Raw genomic sequence first — 24,917 nt, 5'->3', positions numbered from 1 at the left:
TAGCGCCCGCAACATGCAAATGCACATTGATGGCCGTATTAGTTATTCCCGCACGATACAGAAAGTAAAATGTGCAGCCAAGCCACACATTTTACTTTCAGAAATTAGCGCCTACCCAAAGGTAGGCGCTAATTTCTGCCAGCACCGGGGAAGTGCGCAAGAAAAGCCGTAAAAACTGCTTTTTCTGTGCACTCTCCGACTTAATATCATGGCAATATTAAGTCAGGCCCCAAAACTAATAAAAAAAAATATTTTAAATGTTGCCCCTGCGAGTCAGAACGATGGATCACTCAATTTTGCCGGCGTCCGTTTTCCGAACCCGTGGCTGTCAGTGGGCTCGAGAAACAGACGCCGGAAAAAATTGAGCGTGGCTGTCAAACCCGCTGACAGCCGCCGCTCCTGTCAAAAAGGAGGCCGCCAGGGACGCGGGTAGTGTCCCTGGCGCCTCTTTTTTACTGTGGGCCCTTGTTTAAGTACTTGATCGCGTGGCCTGAGCGCCGGCTCTTCCGTGGGTTTTACTGTATGGGCCCTGTATGATAGCGGGATGGGATCTGCTCCTGCTCACACAACACCTCTGAGGGGCAGATAAGGGAAGGGAGAAACGCCAAACGACCATAAAAGCTTTGCATTATCTCTGCCACCCTGGCCTCAAGCTTAAACTACTGCAAAACGTGATTAGCGGGTGGGAGGCAAAAAAAAGAGCTGAGCTGCTTTCCGTGTCTTTGCCCGGATGGTTCAGTTTGGGGGGTCTAGAGCTGCAGCCCTCAGCAGTTGCCACGAGACACGTGGAGGCAATGTTTGAAAAGAAATTAGTGCTGCCGTGGCCCGCCCTTCCTTTAGGCCATGTGTGTGGGGGCAGAGGCCGACTTCCCCCCAGGAAGAGGGAGCAGTCCCTGGCCTCAGGTGAACTCCAACCTCGCTGGAGTCCCACCCGCCCGGTTTAATTCTTCACTCTTTCCAGCGGCTTTCGCTTTCTGTTTTGTCTCTCTGTCCTGAGCAGGACTAAAGCATCGGGGTCCGCCCCGGCTGTGGTCCCTGTACAAGTGCCCCCTGGCAATGAGTATTTCTTTCTGCCCTAGGAGGTGTGCGGGCCTGTGAAGCAGGCCTGCCCCTTTCCTGCCATGGCCCTGGGCAGGGAGCTGCAGGAAGTCTGCACATCTTTAACTCTCTGTGTGTGTGTTTTTTTCCCCTCTTGCTGCCCTGCCAAGTTATTTGAAGCCGCTGTTACTGAAGGAGTCTATGGGTCCTGGGCGCAGGAATGTGAGCCATGTGGGGAGGCTGGAAGGGAGCTGATCTTTATCAGAAGGAGCTTTCAGACTCTGCCCTCTTCCCCTCCCTGCTGACCGGGAGAGAGGTTCAGATGAAGCCTCTCCCTCCCCTCCCCCAGTGCAGGCTCCTTGCTTCCAAGCCCCACTCTGCCACTCCTGGGCTCACAGCAAGTTTCAGAGCCTGGGACCCCCGGGGAACCGAACTTTTGGGGGGTTAAATATCATGTAGTCCTCCTCTGGTGCCCCCCAGAAGACAAGAAAGGGAGGTCCTTCTGTTCTCTCCCTGACTCTCCCCCTCGTGTGTGTCTCGCTGGCTCGCCCTCTTCTCCGCCCTCCTGCCCTGGGACTCTTGCCTGCCAGTTATGAGTTTAACCTCAAATAAACTCTCCAATACTGACAGTAAAAAAAAAAAAAAAAAAAGCAAAACATGTTTATATTTTAAAAGAGCCAGTTGCAGTACCTGCCAAGCTGCAGCAGCAGGAGTGGAGGGAGCAGCTGCACCTCGAGACGGCCCCCAAGAATGAACCCCAGGACAGGAGGCAGCAGCACCCCCTCTGAATCCAGGCCAGAGAGGCCTGGCGACCCGCAGGCAACAGCACCCCAAGACCCCCGCGGAGCTCGGGGGAGGGGCCCCTGAGACCCCCGCAGAGCTCGGGGGAGGGGCCCTGAGACCCCCAGCAGAGCTCGGGGGAGGGGCCTTGAGACACCCCACGGAGCTCGGGGGAGGGGGGCAGCACCCCCAGACACCCTGCAAAGCTCGGGGGAGGGGCCCTGAGACCCCCGCAGAGCTCGGGGGAGAGGGGTGGCAGTGGCAGCGGCACAGCAGGGACAGTATTGTAGTAGTTTGGTTCTCTCAGGTCATGGAACAGATCCGGTTCCAGACCCCCTCGTTCCTTTGACTGCTTCCTTGTAAATTATAAATGACCTGCCACTTTTCTCATCTGTGTTGTTTGTGTTTTTTAAGGTTTGCCCTACTGACTATGCACGATCATTTCAGTAGTTTGCGGGGGGGTGGCTGAGACCACGTGACTTTTGGGAGAGGGGTAAAGATGTCAAACTTTCTGCCCCTCCTGCTTCTGTATTGCCCTACCCTGCACGTTTAGCGCTGAAGGGTGGGGGAGGGGTGCTGTACAGGCCTGGGTACAGGAGTGGGGTGGAGGAAAGATGAGCATAGCCCTTCCGCGTCTCAGCCTCCCTGCCAAGGATAGTCTTTTAAATTATAGAGAGGAAGGTGATCCATCATGGAGGCAGGCTCTGTGGCTTTAATGGCTCTCCGTCTCCTCCAGCGGCAATCGCTAATTTATTCCCTATTGCTGCCCAGGGGGACCATTACAGTCTGCGTTGGCTTCTGTGTGTCACTTGTTAAAATGTGCTCACCGGTGCCCCTCCGCAGGAAGCAGGGCGGGCTGTGGGGTGGCCCCTGTGCCCGCTCATCGCGTAGCCTTAATCCCCTGGCCCTGTGCCCTCGGGAGAGCTGACGTGCAGAGGGGGTGGGTGGAGTGATTCCCATGGAGACAGAGCCGGGGATTGGCGCTAGGGACTCGCCTGAGATGGTGGAGTTGTTGGCAGCGGGAGGCCAGCCTCAGGTGGGCCACGCTCCACCCACTTTGGCATTGAGCCCACTAGGTTGGGCATCTCACGAGCCCTGAGGCCCCCAAAGAGTGAAAGGCCGGATCCAGGGGGCTGGGACTGGTGGAGGAGCCGCCTGGCACTCAGTCCTGATAGCCCCCCAGTGCTGGCAGACCTGCTCCGAGTGCCACAGGTGCGAGCTCTGGGAGGCTGGGGGGAAGGAAGGGGAAGCCGGGTAGGGAGGTGTGCAGGGACTGGCTGTGAATTGGGAGATTGGATATTAATTAGTGGAGGGGGGGGGGACTATGAATGAGGGATGTAAGAGGAGGAGGTTTAAGGTGGGGACAGGGCTAGAGGTGACCTGAATGACTTGGAGGCTGAAGGAGGGGAGGATGAATGATGGGGAAATGCCAGACAGGAAGGCCAATTTCTATACTGCAGGTTGCAGTTTATGTGCAGAGTGAACTTTGAAAGGTTGCCTTTGTGTGCATGAATTTCTGGGGTATTTACGGTAGGCCGGGGTTTGCTGGGTTTAGGTATTTGATTGCAGGTTGCTTGGAGCTGTATGAAGTGTGGTGATAAGAAGGCAGTGCACAAGCTCTGCTGGGGGGAGAGGTGGTGGGGAGAGGAGAGGGCTGCAAGGCAGAGGAGGAGCTGGGGGTGGGGAATGGAGGCTTTGGGAAGTAGGGGAGGGTTCATAGGGAGGTAGAAAAGTGAAGAACTAGGCAGGAAAGGGAAAGATAGATGTAAGGAAGAGAAGTGGGAGGCAGCCTGGGACCCGCAGAGTTAGAAGAAAGCGTTTGGCCTTTCAGTTTGGTGACTGGACGACCTCACTTTGGGAAGTTGAACCTTGGATGTCTGTCTGTCTGTCCTGCACAGCACAGGAGGAAATGCCTTTCTCTTTCTCTGATACTGCATTGCTTCTTGGGGTTTGGGGTTGCATTAAGTGACCGGGGGAGAGGAAGTTGCCTGCATGGAGGGATGTCTCGTTACTCCAGCTTGTTCTGTTTTCCTGGTAGGAGGTGTATTAGGGTTCTAGACCCGATGCAGTATTTGGGGTAGTTTGGCCTGGCAGGGAAGGGATTTGTGACACCAGAATCTGGATATTCATTGAAATGTTACATTTAAGAGCAGAATGTCCAATTGGATGTGTTTATAGGCTCATTCTCGGGAAAGGAGGGTCATGATTTTGGTAGAGGCCTTTAGGCCTGAGCACCACATCTTCTTCTTCTTTTATTTAAGTACTTGGTGAAATCTCTGGAGGACTTGGCAGCATCTTCGGTAGGAGAGAGTTGGGAAGAAGAACGCCGGGTACAGGGGTGCAGTGTTGGGGATGAGCAGACCTGTGCCGAGGGTGACGACCATTTTACAGGACAGGAGACAAACCTTCTCCCATCCTACAAGTGCCCTCCCGCTGCCACTGCCGTGGCCTCATTCCCCCCCCCCCCCCCCCCGCACACACCAGCTCCAGTGGTGATCAGGGTTGCCAAATAGCTCCAGGTTTCGCCTGACAGGGTTGATCCATTCCTGGGTTTACCGCCTGCATGTAGGGGCTTGTAGTCTTACCTTTCTCAGGGTAATGCAGGAGGGAAACTGAAGTTACCTGTGTGTAGTTGGGGCGAACCAGGACTGGATCAACTCTGTTGGGTGAAACTGGAGCCAGTTGCAATCCTGATGTACGATTCTCTAAGCACGGTGAGTGAGGAGAGTAAACCTGCATTGCATGGAGAGCTAAATTTGCTGCTTTCTTAGAGAGAAGTCTGAGGTTTGATGGGAGGCTGGAGTCCTGCTGTCAGCGTCTTGTGTTGAAAATCCCCGCGGCTGGGAGAAGATTGTTTGGTTCTGCAGCCTCCTCTGTTCCTCCCACCCCCCAGCATTACTGAGGAAACTGCTTCTCCCGGAGTCCACCGGCATCCCTGAACCGCTCTGTGCCATCAGCAGCTGGGAGGCTTTCATTTCCCCCCCGGCTATAGAAAGGTCTACACCCCCTTTGGTAAATGGAAGTGCGCTGCATTAAAGCAGGTGTTTGTACCGTGCATATCCTCACAATCCTACCCACAGCTGCCAAGGGAGAAATATATGTCAAGGATTCCTGAGACAGCTAACTATTCCCTCTTTTGAGGCGGCCCTCCCTTGTACTTCTGCAGCAATCCTAAATACTTAAAGCACAAACCCACGTGTTAAATTGTACTGAAGTCACGTGACGCCCGGATGCTTCAGCCGTTCTCCCTGAGGGGCAGCCCTGTCCAAGCAAAGACCCCAACCATGACCTCCAAGGAGCTGTCAGCAGAGCTCTGGGAATGGCCCAGTCCAGGTGGCTATTAAGAAGCAGAAGGTGTATGATCGAGCAAGGAGGATCCTGATCAGGGAGACGAGCAAGAGGCCAGAGGTGACGACGAAAGAGTTACAGACTTCTATGGCACTTCCCAAATCTGCCCCGTGCTAGAAGAAAGCCCACCTTGAATCCCATTTGAAGTAAGGCCGAGGACCTCTCGGGGGCAAGCTGTCACCAGCTGCCAGCAAGACTTTTGTGCTCTGAGTGCAAACCCAACGCATCGCTGGAGGAGAACACCACCCCCACTGTGAAACCTGGGCTGAGGCCTAGCACGATACGGGGCCTCTTCTCAAGCTAGCAGGGACAGTCCTGGAGGAAACGATGCTTCCCGCGGGGAGAAAGCTGAAACTGGGATGGACGTTCACCTTTCAGCAAGATGACGGCACGAAGCTCATAGCCAGAGCTTTGCTGGAGTAGCGCGGGCCGAGCTGTGGCCTGCCTTGAAGATTGCGCTCCATCACCGCTCCCCGAGCAACCTGCCGGAGCTTGAACAGTTTTGTAAAGACCAATGGTCCTAATATTGACAAATCTAGGTGTACAAAGGTGGTGGAGACCTCTCTCAAATGGCCTTATACAGCTGTAATTGCTGGCAAAGGAGCTTCCACTGAGAATTGAACTCGGGGGGGGATGGACACTTATGCGATTGCATTTCACTTCTCTCTGTACATATACGGGATGCTCTGTACCCAGTAAATCATTTTAGACCCTGAAGGTTGGGGAGTATGGTGCGCTGGTGAGTGGAAGAGCTTCACTTTCTGACGACTGCCACAACGAAACATGGGAAACGTTGGATCGCTGCCGTACATGATTGGCCTTAGGGCGCTGGATGGTGTCTTTTGGTGGCTTCTGGGGTAACGCAATGCGCGCTTCACCGAGGAGCTTGGAGCCCACGTGCCTGCGGCTCAGAGTGTGGGCAGGAGCTGCGGGCACTGGGCGGGAACCACAGACTGGAAAAAAGGGCCAGACAGACGGGCACGAGTGGCAGGCCAGACAGACGGGCACGAGTGGCAGGCCAGCAAGATGGTTCAGGTCGGTTGGGATCGAGGTGGGAGGGTGATGGGGGAGACGGCGTGTGCTGGGCGGTGAATAAGAACTACTGGGCAGTTTGACCAGGCATTAGCTAATTTAATTTCAGATTTGCTATGGGGATGAGGAGAGAGGGCTCCTAGGAGCTGGGGTGCACGTTCTGGGGCGTTGCTGGTGGATTGCAAGTCCACAAGCGTCTTAGACAGAAGTCTCTTAAGTTTGCAGTGACGGGGGGCAGACTATGGCCCCCACGTCCTCGCTGCACGAACCTTCGGACCGTCCCCGCCGGACACGAGCAGGGGTCTTGGGGCTGCCGCTGGCCTCAGGCTGGGGAGAGCGTGGCCCGTCTGGTAAATGCTACCCTGGGTGGAGTGAGTCGGGGCTCGTCGCTCTGCGGAGAATCAGTCTCAGGGTTACGGTCCAACACGAGGCGCCTTGTTTAACCTCCAAGCCAAGGCTCCTACCTTGAGTGGCCCCTGAGAGTCCCACAGAGGAGCTCCAGGCTGGGAAGAGTTGCTGAATGCAAGTAAAACCCATCTTTGGCGCTCCAGCCCAGCTCCTGCACATATACCAGAGTTAAATGTTTAGTGCTTTTAATTTTTTTGCTGTTTCTGGCTCTGTCTTAAGACTGAAAGCTGTTCCTGATGGACCTCCAGCAGCGCCTGCCTGCCTGCTTTTAGGGGTCTCTCCCCCTTCTTCAGGGCCGCACGGCTCTGTCTGTTTCTCTGGGGTCTCTTAGCCCTCACAACTTAGTCGGGTGGCAGCGAGACAAGGACTGAGATCAGAGTGGGAGGAAGGGAGAGAGATCTGGGGGGGTGGTGGGGGTAGAAGGGGCTCCCCCTCAGGATTAGGGTTTCTCTGGCAGCGGCTGTGCCCCTCTCCCTGCTGAATCCACCCCTGTGTGTGGCGCTGCTCCCCTCCTTTGTGCTTGCTCTTATCGCTCCGAGCTTCGGTGGCCCCTGCACGCTTTGGAGCTCATTCGGATCTTGACCTTGGACTTCCTGAAATCGGGGAGGCAGAGTTTGAAGTTCTTTCCTCTGCAACCAGGCCAGCACCGTATGCTGTTCTGTGATGAGGGAAGACCACAAAGGGGGGGGGGGGTGTGAAAAAGAAAGCAAGATGAAGTCCAGGCCGCATATCAACTGAGTGCTCTTTGTCTCGTACAATCCTGGCAGAGAGAGGAAATCTTCAGAGCGTGTTGCCCCGATGAAACGGGCTGGTCTGTCCTCGCAGCAGCTGGAAAACCCACACAGGGATTCCCTGGGGCGGGCTCTGGCCCCGGTCGGAGAATAATGCACACAGAGCCTGGGTTTTCAAGCTTGCGCGCTTTCGTTTTCCATAGAAAGCTTTGACCTTTGTGAAAAAGCAGGCGCACGCATCTACTGGAAGTTTGGACCGGGGCAGAAAGTCCGGGCATGCGTTCCCTCCGAACATTTGGTACGAGTACCCCGTGCACTTCGTACCTAGGCGGACAGTTTGCAGTTTGGCCCCTATACTCATTACAAGCCCTGCGCCGTGGTGTATTTATAGATAAAATCTGCTCTAAACTTAGGTGGATGGAGAGGAGTTAACTGTGGCTGGCAGCTTTCATGTGAATTAACTCGGCCTCCATCCCAGCAGGAGAGACCATTCCTGCGTATTCAGCGGCAAAACTGAGGATGGCATACGATGAGACAGGTAGCTGGTGGCAGAGGCGTGGGATTGGGGTGGTGTGGCCACTCTTCCTGCCCTTGACGGTGTTAAGATGGAGTCGGGTGCGTTCCGAGTTCTCTGCCTTGATTTCATGGCTTCCTGTACCTCAGGTGTATGCGGGCACTCAGGTGAAGTCCTGGCCCGCAGGACACTCGGGATTTCACTGTGAGGAGCTGCAGCTCGGCTGCAGAAGGATTCATTCATTCACACCGCCTGGGCTGAAATCCGTGGGCTTGCGAGACAGTTTGGCCCATTGAGTGGGGAACAGAGTGGTCATTGTCCAGGGGGGCCGGCCGCCTTGCCTCTTTGTTCTGTGCCGTGCCGAAGGTCTGGGTGACGGGTCACGCCGGCAGTGGGCTTCCGTGACGCGGCTGGGGAGTGCGCGGTGGTGCAGTTTTTCTCCAAGGTCTTGAACTTGACTCCCGGGATTTCCGACTGAACGCTGTAAGCACCGGGACCCCTCCCCAGGACACTGCTTGCTGCTGGCACTGTAAGAAGCGCTCAGGGTACCCAGAGATGTTACAGTTTGTGCTGCGCTGAGCTTTTTTGACGCATTAAGTTTTATGATGTGAAGACCGGCGGATCTGAGAAATGAATAAATGCCTGGGGCCCCCGTGGTCCGTCTGCTGCAGGGCGTTGGCCCGACACTTCCGGCCCTTATGGGAGCAGCGCCTCGCGCCTTTTGATGTGGGGGAGAGGGGGGAAGGAGACAGGGCAGAGGTTTGATATCCTGCTGGGCTGGTTCACTTTTCCACTCAAAAATCTCTTGAAAGAAAAACATCCCTGAGCCCTGCACAGGAAGGGGGGGGGGGGGGGGGGGGGGGAGGGAGCGGCCACTAGTCACAGGAACCTGGCTATGGCAGTGCTGCGCGGTCCTTTAACTCTTTCCCTTCCCTTGTGCCAGTGTGGGAGGGCTGTGCTTCCCAGAGGGGGCTGTTTCTCCCCGATTCATGATGCCTCCAGGCGCAGAAGGGGTAAAGCCTGAGCCCGGAGACTGCAGATGTCCCACTGTCTGGGGCTGCAACGTTTCCTGCAGACGGAAGGAGTCCCCGTGGTGCGCCAGAGGTGCTGAGGGCTGCCCTGGGGACCTCGTGCCCCGTCAGTGGGGGGGTGGGGGTTGGGTTAGTCAATCTCCTCTTTCCTGGGAGTCCTGCAGGGCCTCAGACGAGAGAGGGTTGTCCTGAATATGCAGGAGATGGCTTTGCACGCAGGGGCTCACACTTTGAGATTAATCTTCAGTCCCTGCCTGTTTGCAGGGGTGGGGACAGGGTGTGTAAACCTCCCCCCCAGTGGCATCCTTGGTCCTTAAGCTCTGCCTTGTGGACGTTGGGCCAGTTGCCCATATGAACTAGTGGCATGGAGGAGCAGGGAAGTCGGGGTTCACCTCCTGCTGCTGCTTGTGACCTTCACCCTCCATTGCCCGCAGGCTGTTACAGTATAAGCGGGCGCTAAAAACGTTCCCTAATGTGTGCCCATCCACCTCTTCTGGGCACGCAATGCACTATGCTAATGACCTGCGTTAAGAAGGATGCGCTACGGGAAATGGTGTCGTCCTCCCCAGTGCGTCCTTGGCATCTGGCGCCCAGGAGACGCGGTGGTGTGAGGGATACAGAAACGGAGGCTCAATACGAGCGCCAGCTGCCGTGGGATAAAAAGAAGTGACTGGCACAATATTCACAGCCTAGAGCCGGGATACTATGGGCGTACATTGTGCACGCAGAATGGTTTTGTTGTTTTTTTTTTTCCAGGCAAGACATTTTAATCTGGCATGGCGCTGCTTTTATGGTTTTCTCCTACTTAGTATCGTTGTTTTAAGTTGAGCCCTTGCATAAAAGTTTCCGTGTTAAAAAGTGCAAGTTGGACGCATGACTCTTTTTTTTTTTTTTTTAATTGGGGGTAATAGCTAATAGCCTCATGGCATTTACATGTGGTGAGCACTGCCAGCTGCGCACTTGTGTGGACGCGCTAATCCCATTACTCCATCAGGAGTTAGTCTAGCGCTTCCAAAATGTGGGTCCAAGCATGCACTAGGCTGAGCGCACTATATTGCACTGTGAGCCCCCTGGGGACAGGGGAATACCTGCAGTACCTGAATGGACACAGGTTGTTGGCTTGCCATGCTGAAGGCTTGCAATCCCGCACGGTCCTCGCACTCCGCTCAGTGCGGCCTCCTGGAGACGCCATCACTGAGGCAAGGGCGCTGTCGCCTTCTGCACTGCTCCAGAGCTTTCACACGATGCCTTCTACAAAGTCATTTAAACGCCGCTGAAGACCTTCCCTTTTAAACAAGCTTTTGCATCCCGCAGACGCTGCAGGTGCTGGCGTTTTCTTCTCTTGTTTTGTCTTTGAAGTTATCTATTTTATTACGATTGTGTACTTGTGCGTCGCCCAGGGCATATATATATATATATATTACTCCATGCATATATATATATATATATATATATAAACAAAGCAAGCTTTTGTGGGGAGGGCAAGGTGCCCCCTCCCAGTGCATATATGTGTGTGTGTGGGAGATGGGGCATCACCCCCAACTCTTCTGTCCTTGGGCAGATGGGTGGGGGTGGGGGGGGACTTCCACTTCCCAGCCGACCTTGTCCTGCCAGGTGGTCACGATTGATGGAGTAACCCCAGGCTCCCCTCTCTCTCCCCAGCCATCGAGACCCAGAGCACCAGCTCGGAGGAAATCGTGCCCAGCCCCCCATCTCCGCCGCCACTTCCCCGAATCTACAAGCCCTGCTTCGTCTGCCAGGACAAGTCCTCAGGCTATCACTATGGGGTCAGTGCCTGCGAGGGGTGTAAGGTAGGTGATGTCCTCATGCCACAATACCAGTAGCCCCTGCACTTTGAACTTAAGAACATAAGGTACGCCATACTGGGTCAGACCAAGAGTCCATCAAGCCCAGCATCCTGTCTCCAACAGTGGCCAATCCAGGCTACAAGTACCTGGCACATACCCAAACAGTAAATAGATCCCAAGCTACTAATGCTGGCAACAAGCAGTGACTATTCCCTATTGATTAATAGTAGCTTATGGCCTTCTCCTCCAGGAACTTATCCAAATCTTTTTTTTAAAACCAACTAGATCATGAGAGGTCTTGAACGAGTAGATGTGACTCTGTTATTTACACTTTCGAATAATAGAAGGACTAGGGGGCATTCCATGAAGTTAGCAAGTAGCACATTTAAGACTAATTGGAGAAAATTCTTTTTCACTCAACGCACAATAAAGCTCTGGAATTTGTTGCCAGAGGATGTGGTTAGTGCAGTTAGTGTAGCTGGGTTCAAAAAAGGTTTGGATAAGTTCTTGGAGGAGAAGTCCATTAATGGCTATTAATCAATTATACTTAGGGAATAGCCACTGCTATTAATTGCATCAGTAGCATGGGATCTTCTTAGTGTTTGGGTACTTGCCAGGTTCTTGTGGCCTGGTTTTTGGCCTCTGTTGGAAACAGGATGCTGGGCTTGATGGACCCTTGGTCTGTCCCAGCATGGCAATTTCTTATGTTCTTATGTTCTTAACTATACCAACTGCCTTAACCACATCCTCTGGCAATGAATTCCAGAGCTGAATTGTGTGTTGAGTGAAAAGAATTTTCTCCGATTTTGTTTTAAATGTGCTACTTTCTAACTTTATGGAATGTCCCCCTAGTCCTTGTGTGGTCACAAGTGGCCAGCCCTTGTATAATTTGACCTTGGATTAACTTAGCAATAAGGACCAGTGAGGAAGGGCATCTATCTATCACGTAATGGCTGGCTGGAGAGGTCACGAGGTGCCTCTGTCACAGACCGAAAATGCATCCTTTGGAAAAGCCGCTGTTGAAACTTTCTCCTACCTCTGAGGGGTGGCCGAAAATAGCACAGCACTGCCCGGCTTTTCTATGCCTGCTCCACTGACCTTCACATTGTGTTAGGGAAGTGGCAGGTCGGGTTTCACGCTCCCTGCTATCCCTTTTCAGTCCAGCAAATGGCAGCAGAGCAGTGAGAAGAGGGGGGAAGGAGACTGCCCGGGATAAGCCTCTCCCTCCCCACCTCCGAGATCCTGGAAGGGGATCCCTAACAGATGGAGAGGTGGCAGCTCAGCGTGAAATGTTATTACCTCAACCCCAAGGCCCTTGGCTAGCTGCAAAGCCAGCGCTCCACGTGCGAGCAGTGCCCTCTGGCTGCCAGCACGTTCAGCAATTCTGTCTGCGTCCGCACTCACACTGGCACTGTCTCTCTCTCTCCCTCTCCCTCCGTGTCTGCTTTTTTCTGGGTAGGGTTTCTTCCGGCGCAGTATTCAGAAGAACATGATGTACACATGTCACCGGGACAAGAAGTGCATCGTGAACAAGGTGACCCGGAACCGCTGTCAGTACTGCAGGCTGCAGAAGTGCTTTGAGGTCGGCATGTCCAAGGAGTGTGAGTATTGCTGAGCCAAGCCACTGGGAAAGCCGCTCCAGGCTGGGACCTGCACGCACAATTGTTACCTTCTTGACTGGCAGGGAAATTGAACTTAATAAAAGACTCGGTCATTAGGCTGAGGGTTTTCCAATTTTGAAGATGGTGGAGGGGGGGGGGGGGGGAGAGTAGCTGGGTGTATTGAATGGGGACAGGTTGGCCTGGCAACGCGTGATTGATGATGTCAGAGATAAATGGCATGGCCGGACCGCTCCCGGCGTCTCTGTGCTTTCTGTCCCGCAGTCAGACTGTGAAATTTAGATTCTAATGTGCTCTGTGGGCTTGGGGAGACGGTGGTGGGGGAGGAGAGGGCACTGTCTGAGCAGAGAGAAGACAGCATATGTCCAGAAGGATGAGTGCACCTACCTCCAATATCATTAAACAGGGCCTGCGCCTCCCCCGGATTAATGTGCTGACCTCCTAGCGTGATAACATGCTCTCAGATTGATGGAGGTCTGTGCACGGGGGGGGGGGGGGGGGGAGTGGAGACAGAGTGAATCTCGTGCTCTGTGTGTCTTTCTCCCCCCCCATACAGGTAACGGCACCGCGGGGAGGCAGCTCTGGCTCCGAGGGGTTAGAGATGGGGCAGTAGCCACCACTCTTCAGAGAAGGCACCCTCCCGCCCCCCCACACATCCAGCACTAGTACCGGCACTAGCTTTCAAGGTTGGGCATCTGGGCTTTGAGACTGCAGCCTGCTGCACAGAGACCCCTCCCTACCTCCCTACTCCTGACCTAGAGCGGGGAGAAAATGGATTCGCTGAAACAGCGAATGGAGCCGATTGCTCACGCAGCGCTTCCCGAGCCCCCGCTGTCTCAGCTGCAGATTTCTCTTCCCAAATTATCCCTCCATTTTTTAAACTGTAATTATATGTATTTTGCCTCTCTGCACTTTATTGGATTTGCAGAAAGCGACATGAGTGATGAGCGGATTATTCCAGCCCTCCTCACCTCCCCCCTCTGCTGCGCTGTTATTAAATTTACCCGCCCGGCCCTGAGTGATTACGTGTCTGGGGGTAATCGCTTACCAATGACTCCTTCCTGATTCCTTGTTCGTTTGTAGCAGAGCTGTGTGGCTGGGAATATCTCAAGGTGGATGACAGGAGGTGCAGACTCACCCCCGCTGAGCTGTTTTTCAGGGTTGGCCCCCCTCGCCGTCCCCCTGAGAGGGGAAGCTGTCTCCATATTGGGGGGGGGATCAACTTTCTAGCCTCTCTTTTGCGAGAGAGAGAGCACTCCAATTTCACACCCCTGCCGCCCCCTGCCTCCCTCCCCATGGCCCTCGTATTGGCTCCAGATAGGGCTCGGCCATGCTGCTGGCATATCTCGGGTGCACCTTACCTTCGACCTCTCTCTCTGACCTTTCTCCAGCCGTACGGAATGACAGGAACAAGAAGAAGAAGGACTCCCCGAAGCAGGAGTGCCCGGAGAGTGCCGTGCTGACGCCGGAGGTGGAGGAGCTGATCGAGAAAGTGCGCAAGGCGCACCAGGAGACCTTCCCTGCGCTCTGCCAGCTGGGCAAATACACTACAGTGAGTGCTGCCTCCAGACCTTCGGTCTCCTCTCGCTGCTGAATTAAAACGTTTTTGTTTTTACAGCGGGTCTGATGCTCTCTTTTCAGAACAACAGCTCGGAACAGCGGGTGTCGCTGGACATCGACCTCTGGGACAAGTTCAGCGAACTTTCTACCAAGTGCATCATCAAGACTGTGGAGTTTGCCAAGCAGCTGCCCGGCTTCACCACTCTCACCATTGCCGACCAAATCACCCTCCTCAAAGCAGCCTGTCTGGACATCCTGGTGCGTGGCCCAGCTCTCAGACCTGAACCTGAACCTGCAGGCAGGGAGGGGGGGGGGGAGTGTGATGGAAGCTTGCACTGCCGCTGACCGTGCTGCACCTCTTCTGGGGGGGGGGGGGGGGAGGGGGCAGAGTGTGTGTGTGATGGAAGCTTGCACTGCCGCTGACCGTGCTGCACCTCTTCTGGGGGGGGGGGGGGGGGGGCAGAGTGTGTGTGTGAGGGAAGCTTGCACTGCCCCTGCTAGTGCTGCGCACCTCTTCTGGGGGGGGGGGGGGGGGGGGGCAGAGTGTGTGTGTGAGGGAGGCTTGCACTGCCCCTGCTAGTGCTGCACCTCTTCTGTGGGGGGGGGGAGGGGGCAGAGGTGTGTGTGAGGGAGGCTTGCACTGCCCCTGCTAGTGCTGCACCTCTTCTGGGGGGGGGGGGGGGGGGGGGGAGGGGGCAGAGTGTGTGTGTGAGGGAGGCTTGCACTGCCCCTGCTAATGCTGCACCTCTTCTGGGGGGGGGGGGCAGAGTGTGTGTGTGAGAGAAGCTTGCACTGCCCCTGCTAGTGCTGCACCTCTTCTGGGGGGGGGGGGGGGGGGGGCAGAGTGTGTGTGTGATGGAAGCTTGCACTGCCCCTGCTAGTGCTGCACCTCTTCTGGGGGGGGGGGAAAGGGGGCAGAGTGTGTATATGAGGGAAGCTTGCACTGCCCCTGCTAGTGCTGCACCTCTTCTGGGGGGGGGGAGGGGGCAGAGTGTGTGTGTGAGGGAGGCTTGCACTGCCCCTGCTAGTGCTGCACCTCTTCTGGGGGGGGGGGGGGAGGGGGCAGAGTGTGTGTATGAGGGAAGCTTGCACTGCCCCTGCTAGTGCTGCACCTCTTCTGGGGGGGGGGGGAGGGGGCAGAGTGTGTGTGTGTGAGGGAGGCTTGCACTGCCCCTGCTAGTGCTGCACCTCTTCTTGGGGGGGGGGGGGCAGAGTGTGGGTGTGTGAGGGAGGCTTGCACTGCCCCTGCTAGTGCTGCACCTCTTCTTGGGGGGGGGGGGGGCAGAGTGTGTGTGTGAGGGAAGCTTGCACTACCCCTGCTAGTGCTGCACCTCTTCTTGGGGGGGGGGGGGCAGAGTGTGTGTGTGAGAGGGAGGCTTGCACTGCCCCTGCTAGTGCTGCACCTCTTCTTGGGGGGGGGGCAGAGTGTGTGTGTGAGGGAAGCTTGCACTGCCCCTGCTAGTGCTGCACCTCTTCTGGGAGGGGGAGGGGGCAGAGTGTGTGTGTGAGGGAGGCTTGCACTACCCCTGCTAGTGCTGCACCTCTTCTTGGGGGGGGGCAGAGTGTGTGTGTGTGAGGGAGGCTTGCACTGCCCCTGCTAGTGCTGCACCTCTTCTTGGGGGGGGGGGGCAGAGTGTGTGTGTGTGAGGGAGGCTTGCACTGCCCCTGCTAGTGCTGCACCTCTTCTTGGGGGGGGGGGGGCAGAGTGTGTGTGTGAGGGAAGCTTGCACGGCCCCTGCTAGTGCTGCACCTCTTCTGGGGGGGGGGGAGGGGGAGGGGGCAGAGTGTGTGTGTGAGGGAGGCTTGCACTACCCCTGCTAGTGCTGCACCTCTTCTGGGGGGGGGAGGGGGAGGGGGCAGAGTGTGTGTGTGAGGGAGGCTTGCACTACCCCTGCTAGTGCTGCACCTCTTCTTGGGGGGGGGGGGCAGAGTGTGTGTGTGTGAGGGAAGCTTGCACTGCTGCAGCCTCTGTGTGGCCGCGCGATTATTAATTGAAAGCCATGTGATGATGATGATGATTGCAGAGGGACACTTCCTCCCCCATTCCTCAGGCCAGCAGCAGCCCCAGGAGCGACCTCCACTCTCCCCTCCCTGGCTGTGACGTCAGAGGGGTTTGCCCCACCGTTCGGCTGCTTTAAACGCTGGCGGGGGGGGGATTAGCTGTACCTGCCTCTGCCGCACCTGCTTTCCCCTGCGTGACTCTGTCTGTGCTCTCTGCAGATTTTGCGGATCTGTACGCGGTACACACCGGACCAGGACACGATGACCTTCTCTGACGGGCTGACGCTGAACCGCACCCAGATGCACAATGCTGGCTTCGGGCCCCTCACTGACCTTGTCTTTGCCTTTGCCAATCAGCTGCTGCCCCTGGAAATGGACGACGCAGAGACCGGGCTTCTGAGCGCCATCTGCCTGATATGTGGAGGTGAGGGGCCATGCACAGCAGAGCAGCTGCCGCCTCCTGGGCGAAAGCTCCTTTATTTACATTCATTCAGAAGTCTCCATCTCCATCAAGGTTTAGGAAACTTTCTTGGCCTGAAACTGTCCATGTGCTGCCAAAGTAAGACATAAGAGCATCACAAAGCCCAGGGAGGGCAATAACAAAACGCAACCTCTGGGTACTGGTGCTGGTCCGTATCGTGTCAGATCAGATTACATTTCTGGCCTGGTAGTCGTGCACAACAGATCTTACTGCTGTTACCCCAGGGTTATAGTTTTTTCCTGCTCGTTCTTTTGCAAGAAGTCTTTTGTATTCTCACTCAGATTTGGGAATGGGCATCTCTGATATCTTTTTGTATTTTTACACAGTACAGAAGCAAATGCAATTCAGTTTCTATTTCTTCACTGCTGCACCGCCTCCAGGGTCGGCTGCTGGGGGTTGCAGCTCAGTTTTTGTCTGGATATTTCAATTCCTAATTTGTGATCCCTTATTCTGAGTTTGGTGAGGGTCTGGCTGTGTTCTGGGTGTCTGACTGAGGTGCAATAGTCTGTTGGCGTGCAGGTTCTGTGAAGGGATCTAGCGTGCTGTGGCTTGTTTTCCAGTAGGAGATGTTTTGGGGTTCTAGGGTAAGGTAGAATATTTGCAGTGCTGCCTTTTTCCTAGATCAGGCTATTGCTTTTGGTCCAGGGAGTTAATGCTATTTTGAAATGGCAGCTTTGCTACATAGCAGCAGAGTGAGGTTTTTTGCATCACAAAGTACCTGGTACCAGTGGGAGTTTGTATTACCAGAATGTGATTTTTTTTTATTTTTTTTTTTTTGTATGGTGAGTATAAGGGGAAGAGCACTAGTTCTGCTCTGCATCTGTTACTGGAGGAATTTCTGTGAATGTAGAGGCCCCAGTATTCAAGGCTGAATGGCTATGTAAGTTAGCCAGACAAGTTATCTTCCCTGTACGTACCAGATCAGTCCAGACTCCTGGGTTATGCCTCCGCACCAGCAGGTGGAAATAGAGCAAAACTTGACAAGCTCCGCTATATACACCAGGGGTGCCACCCACAGCCTGTCAGTATTGCTCTGTTTCCAGCAGGTGGTTCGGGTGCATAGCTCACAGCCTGGATAGAAAATTTAGAAAGAGTGAAAGGTTTGAGGATTTGGGAGGTTAGATAGGCAGGATACTTGTCCTTGCTGTTCCTCTTGCTCTTTTTCAATTAAGTTTAAAAAAAAAAAAAAAGTCAGGTTTTTGTTTCTCAGGTTGTTGACGTGCCGGTTAGTGCTCCCAGGAGGCTGTCAGGCCCTGAGAGGGCCATCCCTCCTGGTAGAGCGGATTGCTGGTGCTAGAGGTTGAGGATCCCACTTTCCACAGCCCAGCCAGGGTGATACCGGGGAGCCCGGCTCACTCACCCCAGCCGGGACCGATTCAGGACTCTTTGGGGGACAGTGCCGGCGAGTTCCTTTCAAAAAAAAAAAAAAAAAAAAAAGAACCTTTTCTCCTTCGCGGCGGCTCCCCGACTCGACTGTGTTTTTTATTCCTCTCCCCTTCCTCCCTCGCGCCGAGCGTTTCACGGGTTTTTTTCGCATTTTGTTTTCAGGCTAGCAGGGGCAGGCATGCCACGTGGCGCGGCCTGCACAGCCTGCGGTTCCGGCAGCGCACGCCTCTCCCGGGATGGGCTGTGTTCGGCCTGCATCCTGGGGGGGGTGAAGGATCGTCTGGGACGATCCGGGGGTGTTGCTGCGGCAGACGTCTATCGCGGTGGGGACGCGCTCCTCGGTGGCTCATAATGCAGCTCGGGGGAACGCGGGCACCGCCGCCATTTTGCCAACGGCCCCCGCGGTGTCCGGGCACGCCGGGGAGGGATCCAGGGACTCTCCCCCCTCCCTTTCGCCGCAGCGGCCCGCGCCTAGGCCAGATTCTCTAGCGGGGACCGCGACACGGACTCTAAGGGGTCAGGCATCTCGTTTTCCTCGGATTTTATCCTGGCCGTGCACCGGGCCTTTAAGGCCTGCAAGGCCCTTAAAAGGCGCCCACCTCAGCAGGAGCCCTAGGGGACACTCCCAGCGGCACCCACCGAACACCCACGGACAGAGGTCATCCTGGGCCCTTCTAAAGCTAAACGTCCACTGCGGGCCGTCCTACCCAGGGATGTCACAGACACGTCTGACACTTCCGAGGACCTGGAGGATCAGGAGTCCCCGTCCCCGCCCCCGAGGGGGGCAGAGGGTGATGGTACTCCCACGCAGGGGAAGGCGCGGCAGGGTCAGACTTCGGAGGGCGATGACCCGGGGGTGATTCGCCTCTTCCACCGGGACAAGTTAGCCCCCCTCATTCCTGCCATTTTGGGGGAATTGGGGATACTGGATCCACCTGAGGAGTCTCGAGGTGGCTCTATGGATCCAGTGTTGTTGGGCCTGAGTGGCCCTCCCACTACCTTCCCGTTTCATTTCTCCTCCACTGATCTGCTCTATAGAGAGTGGGATACTCCGGATATGGGCTTGAAGGTCAAGAAGGCCATGGATAACTGTATCCCTTACCGGAGGAAGCGTTAGAGGTGCTGAGAGTGCCGAAGGTGGATGTGTCTGTCTTGGCGGTGACTAAGCAGATGACCATTCCAGTCACGGGTACCACGAAGGATCTTCAGGATTGGAAGTTGGAGATCCAGTTGAAGACATTTGAAGTCTCAGCGCTGGGGGCCCGAGCAGCAATCTGCAGTAACTTCGCTTTGAGGGCCGGACTCCGTTGGGTCCAACAGCTCCTAGCCAATGAGGGCCTCTCTGAGGAAGAAGCCAGACAGGCCGGGCGGCTTGAGGCGATCGTCGCTTATAGTGCGGACGCCCTGCATGATCTCCTCAGAACCTTGGCTTGGTCTATGGTGTCTGCTGTCTCGGCCAAACATCTCTTGTGGTTGAGGAACTGGGCAGCGGACGGAGCCTCCAAGTCTAGTCTGGGCTCTCTCCCCTTCAAGGGCAGGCTGCTGTTCTGTAAGGAACTGGACGACATAATTCAGCTATTGGGCGAGAAAAGGGGGTACCGACTGCCGGAGGACAGGGCGCGCTCCAAGGGAGCTTACTCTTCTCGCTCCCGGTACCGGAGCAGCCGGAAACCCCGGCCCTCTCGTTCTGGTCCTTCGTCTTCTCCTTCCTTTCGTTCTGGCAGCAGTAGGCAGCAGCCTCAGTCCTTTCGCGGGAGACGTTTTGGCAGGCCTGCTTCCTCCTCTTCTGCGCCGAGCGGCAAGTCGGCCCAATGATGTCCGGCCGGTCCATCCCTCGCTTCCAAAGGTAGGGGGCAGGCTGTCCCTCTTTTACGAGGCTTGGACCACAATCACAACAGACCAGTGGGTTCTTTCTGTGATAAAACACGGCTACGCTTTAGATTTTGCTTGCCTTCCCCGCCCAAGATTTTTTCCCTCCTCTTGCGGTCACCCGGACAAGAGGCAAGCGGTCCTTCAGACGTTGCTCTGTTTGGAAGAGTTGGGGGCTATCGTTCTAGTCCCAGTCTCAGAACAACGAAGAGGACACTACTCCATATATTTCGTCGCGCCAAAGAAAGAAGGCTCCTCCCGTCCCATTCTCGATCTCAAGGAGGTCAATCGTTCTCTGGAACCCACGGTTTCGCATGAGACTGGAAAATTGAGCATCCAAATGGCAGATGAAATTTAATGTGGATAAGTGCAAGGTGATGCATATAGGGAAAAATAACCCATGCTATAATTACACAATGTTGGGTTCCATATTAGGTGCTACAACCCAAGAAAGAGATCTAGGTGTCATAGTGGATAACACATTGAAATTGTCGGTTCAGTGTGCTGCGGCAGTCAAAAAAGCAAACAATGTTGGGAATTATTAGAAAGGGAATGGTGAATAAAACGAAAAATGTCATAATGCCTCTATATCGCTCCATGGTGAGACCGCACCTTGAATACTGTGTACAATTCTGGTCGCCACATCTCAAAAAAGATATAATTGCGATGGAGAAGGTACAGAGAAGGGCTATCAAAATGATAAGGAGAATGGAACAACTCCCCTATGAGGAAAGACTAAAGAGGTTAGGACTTTTCAGCTTGGAGAAGAGACGACTGAGGGGGGATATAATAGAGGTGTTTAAAATCATGAGAGGTCTAGAACGGGTAGATGTGAATCGGTTATTTACTCTTTCGGATAGTAGAAAGACTAGGGGGCACTCCATGAAGTTAGCATGGGGCACATTTAAAACTAATCGGAGAAAGTTCTTTTTTACTCAACGCACAATTAAACTCTGGAATTTGTTGCCAGAGGATTTGATTAGTGCAGTTAGTATAGCTGTGTTTAAAAAAGGATTGGATAAGTTCTTGGAGGAGAAGTCCATTACCTGCTATTAAGTTCACTTAGAGAATAGCCACTGCCATTAGCAATGGTAACATGGACTAGACTTTGTTTTTTGGGTACTTGCCAGGTTCTTATGGCCTGGATTGGCCACTGTTGGAAACAAGATGCTGGGCTTGATGGACCCTTGGTCTGACCCAGTATGGCATTTTCTTATGTTCTTATGAGATCCGTGATCTCGTCCGTCCGGGGGAGTTCTTGGCGTCCCTGGACCTCACAGAGGCATACCTGCACATCGGGATCAGGAAGGATCATCAGGAATATCTCCGCTTCTGCGTGCTGGGGAAGCACTATCAGTTCCAAGCGTTGCCTTTCGGCCTCGTGACAGCCCCCAGGACTTTCACCAAGATTCTGGTGGTGGTAGCGGCCCACCTACGTCAGGAGGGCCTCTTAGTCCACCCATACCTGGACGATTGGTTGATTCGTGCCAAGTCAGAGGAGCTCTGTCGGGCCGCCGTTCAAAGAGTCCTGCCTCTTCTGCACTCCCTCGGCTGGGTGGTCAACACGGCCAAGAGTCATCTCCAACCCTCACAATCTCTGGAGTTTTTGGGAGCGTTATTCGACACATGCCAGGGCAGGGTTTTTTTCTCCCTGGACTGCTGCCGCAAGGTCAGGTCAAGGCTCTTCTACAGATGCGGCCGCCAACGGTCTGAGACTACTTACAGTTGATTGCTCCATGACCTCGACGTTGGAATTGGTTCCGTGGGCTTTTGCACACATGCGTCCCTTGCAGTCGGCGTTACTCTCCCACTGGAGCCCAGTCTCCGAACAGTTCCAGCTGCCGTTACCCCTGACAGCGGTAGCTCGCTCCAGCCTGCAGTGGTGGTTGCGGAAGGACAAGCTTCTTCAAGGGGTCTCTCTCATGGCCCCAGAATGGACAGTGGTCACTACAGACGCGAGTCTCTCCGGTTGGGGAGCGGTCTGTTTACGGCATTCGGTGCAGGGATGCTGGTCCGTGACAGTCGCGCTGGTCGATCAATCGCCTGGAGACCAGGGCGGTGCGTCTGGCATTACGGGCGTTTCTTCCCCTGGTCTCGGGGAAGTCGGTCAGAATTTTGTCGGACAATGCAACCACGGTGGCCTATATCAATTGGCAGGGGGGGAACCCGGAGCCGCCCAGTGGCCTTAGAAGCTCGCCTACTACTCCAGTGGGCAGAGAGGCATCTTCTCCACATTGCCGCATCCCACATCGCAGGGGTAGACAACATTCAGGCGGATTTCCTGAGCCGTCACCAACTCGACCCGGGCGAGTGGGAACTGGCGGACGTCGCATTTCAGCTCATCTGCGCCAGATGGGGGTGACCGGCCATGGATCTGATGGCGATGTTTTGGAATGCCAAGGCGCCGCACTTCTTCGCCCACTGCAGGGAACCAGGGGCAGAGGGGGTGGACGCCCTGGCGCTTCCCTGGCCAACGTAAATCCTCCTTTACGTCTTCCCTCCGTGACCCCTCATAGGCAAGGTTCTGCGCCGCATAGAGAATCATCCCACAGAAGTTGTTCTGGTGGCCCCGGAGTGGCCACGAAGGCCATGGTTTGCCGACCTAGTCAACCTGTCATTGGAAGCGCCGCTCGGGCTCCTGCCGTTGCCAAATCTTCTACATCAGGGACCCGTCTGTTTTGATCAGGCGGATCGCTTTTGTCTAACGGCATGGCTTTTGAAAGGTGCCGGCTGAGAGGGAAAGGTTACTCTGACGCGGTGGTGGCCACCCTTCTTTGATCCCGCAAGGTGTCGACGTCTCTGTCATATATGCGAGTCTGGAAGGTTTTTGAATCCTGGTATGTTGCTAGGGCGGTCGTCCTACCCGGGCTACCATCCCCGATATCTTGTCTTTCCTGCAGGATGGTCTGGCAAAGGGGCTCTCCTGTAGTTCGTTGCGGGTCCAGGTCGCAGCCCTGGGTTGTCTTCGAGGTCCCGTGGAAGGGAGGGCATTAGCTTCCCATCCTGATTTGATTCGTTTCCTAAAGGGAGCCACATGTCTGCGTCCTCCCATCGTGTCTCCTTGTCCTTCTTGGAATTTAAATTTGGTTCTCAGGGCCCTGTGTAAGCCCCCCTTTGAACCATTGAAGAGGGCCACCTTGAAGGATCTCACGTTGAAAGCGGTTTTCCTGGTAGCGATCACCTCCGCCAGGAGGGTCTCAGAACTGCAGGCCCTCTTGTGTAGGGAACCCTTCCTACGGATTTCTGAGTCTGGAATCTCCCTCCGGACCGTTCCTTCTTTCCTTCCCAAGGTGGTTTCGGCGTTTCATTTGAATCAGTCAGTAGATCTCCTGGCTCTTCCCCCATCTCAATTCCTCGGATGCGTCCTCCCAGGAGCTGAAGAAGTTGGACGTGCGTAGGGTCCTCTTGCGCTACCTTGAGGTTACAAATGCCTTCAGGGTGTCGGATCATCTTTTCGTTCTTTGGAATGGTCCTAAGAAGGGTAATATGGCGTCTAAGACGTCCATATCGCGCTGGGTGAAGGAGACAATTAATTCTGCTTACCTACTGGCGGGTCGCCCTCTACCCTTGGGGCTAAAAGCACACTCTACTCGGGCTTAGGCGGTGTCCTGGGCGGAGCGTCAACAGATTTCACCGGTGGAGATCTGCCGCGCAGTTATGGCAGCAAATCTTCGTCTGGATCTCGGAGATGGGCTCCTCTAATGTATCCTTCTCTGCTAGTCAAGTCCTGCTTAATGTATCTGAATCCTTAACGGTTCTCCCTAGGACGAGTATTGAATATTATATTTTTGTGGCCGCCCGTTGCACTATAGCTAAATATTGGGGATCCTCCACTATTCCTAAGTTGTCTGAGGTACAAGCCAAAGTCTCTTTAATACATAGATTGAGCAAAATTACTGCATGTAAAAACAAAAAGGTCTGTGCCTTTCACACAGTGTGGGAACCATATGATACCTGGAAAACACGCGGGGGATTGGGAGTATCAGCGCCATGTTAGTTAAAAGTCATCTGCTGGCAAATGATACAGAAGATTATGCCTGACATGTGATACTTGTATATAGCGAGAATAACCTTTGTAGCCTAGTTATTGCTGAAATATTTTACCATTTTTGCCATGTGATTATTGTCTATCTGAGCTGGGGAAGGGGTTTGGGGAGGTTTTGGGGATTATTATTTAAAGGTGATGCATTTCCCTATATATAATAGACGATTATCATGTTTATAGTTATGTATGTTGTAATGGGGACATAGGCTTGTCTTTGACAGTGGTAATTAGTTTGGTTGCTTATTATATGCGTTTTTCGTTTATACAATAATGGTACCACTCAGTTTATGTTTTCTCTGTATTGTTTTATTGCATCACAATAAAAACATTCAATTGCAAAAAAAAAGAAGTCGCTGCACACATTTGCGCATCATTATAGATTAGACATGCAGGATTCCGGAGCGGGAAATTTTGGAGCAGGCGTCTTGAGAGCGGGCCTCTCCGTTTCCCACCCTAGATAGAGAGCTCTGGTACATCCCAGGAGTCTGGACTGATCCGGTACGTACAGGGAAAAGAAAATGAGGTCTTACCTTCGTTAATTTTCGTTCCTGTAGTACCAAGGATCAGTCCAGAGTCCCGCCCGTTTTATTGCAGTATGTTCGGAGAGTCCGCTGTGTTGGACGAAAGGTTTTTGCTGTTGCAAGTCACTGTCAATTCGGTCATTTTCCGGGTCTGGTTCTTCTTGGGGGAAGTGACCCGAGGGTTCCCCGGTTGATCTTCGTGTATATAGTTTAGTTACATGGGGAATATCCACTGCTTTGACATTGAGTAATACTGACAGGCTGTGGGCGGCACCCCTGGTATATATAGTGGAGCTTGTCAAGTTTTGCTCTGTTTCCACCTGCTGGTGCGGAGGCATAACCCAGGAGTCTGGACTGATCCTTGGTACTACAGGAACGAAAATTAACGGAGGTAAGACCTAATTTTCTTTTCCTAACTTACAAGGGGTATTCAGCAGAGTGGCTGTGCTGCTGAATATCCCCGTAAAAATCACCACTTAGCCAGATAACTCGTATCCGGCTGCTATTAAGCAGATCTAAGTTATCCAAATATCAGCTCTCATCCAGCTACATTAGATGGCTAAGTAGCTCCTCTCCGATCTGCTCATTAGATATCCGGCTATCTACTTAGACAGATAAGTGGCGCTGAATATCAGCCTCCCCCTGTCTGTCTGCAGAATTGGAAGTTCAGAGTTTCTCATGGGGTTCTGTCCTATTCTGTATAGTTTGGGGTTAATGATGATTCCAGACTTCACTTCTATATGAG

General features: G+C 54.2%; 1 protein-coding gene across 3 annotated transcripts in view; it reads left to right on the top strand.

Moving 5' to 3' along the window:
* The window catches only part of RARA (retinoic acid receptor alpha), a 77,330-nt gene that overhangs the window by 39,898 nt on the left and 12,515 nt on the right, over window positions 1–24,917 (top strand). For all 3 annotated transcript variants that reach the window (XM_029572409.1, XM_029572410.1, XM_029572411.1), the window contains 5 exons: window positions 10,545–10,693; window positions 12,150–12,291; window positions 13,701–13,861; window positions 13,951–14,127; window positions 16,090–16,294. In XM_029572409.1, coding sequence (XP_029428269.1) covers window positions 10,545–10,693; window positions 12,150–12,291; window positions 13,701–13,861; window positions 13,951–14,127; window positions 16,090–16,294 — 834 coding nt within the window. The remainder of the gene's footprint in view (window positions 1–10,544; window positions 10,694–12,149; window positions 12,292–13,700; window positions 13,862–13,950; window positions 14,128–16,089; window positions 16,295–24,917) is intronic.

The sequence above is a fragment of the Rhinatrema bivittatum genome, chromosome 12, assembly GCF_901001135.1.
Source record: "Rhinatrema bivittatum chromosome 12, aRhiBiv1.1, whole genome shotgun sequence".
Taxonomy (NCBI): domain Eukaryota; kingdom Metazoa; phylum Chordata; class Amphibia; order Gymnophiona; family Rhinatrematidae; genus Rhinatrema; species Rhinatrema bivittatum.
Note: the sequence above shows the minus strand (reverse complement) of the source record. Positions and strands in the feature narration are given on the sequence as shown.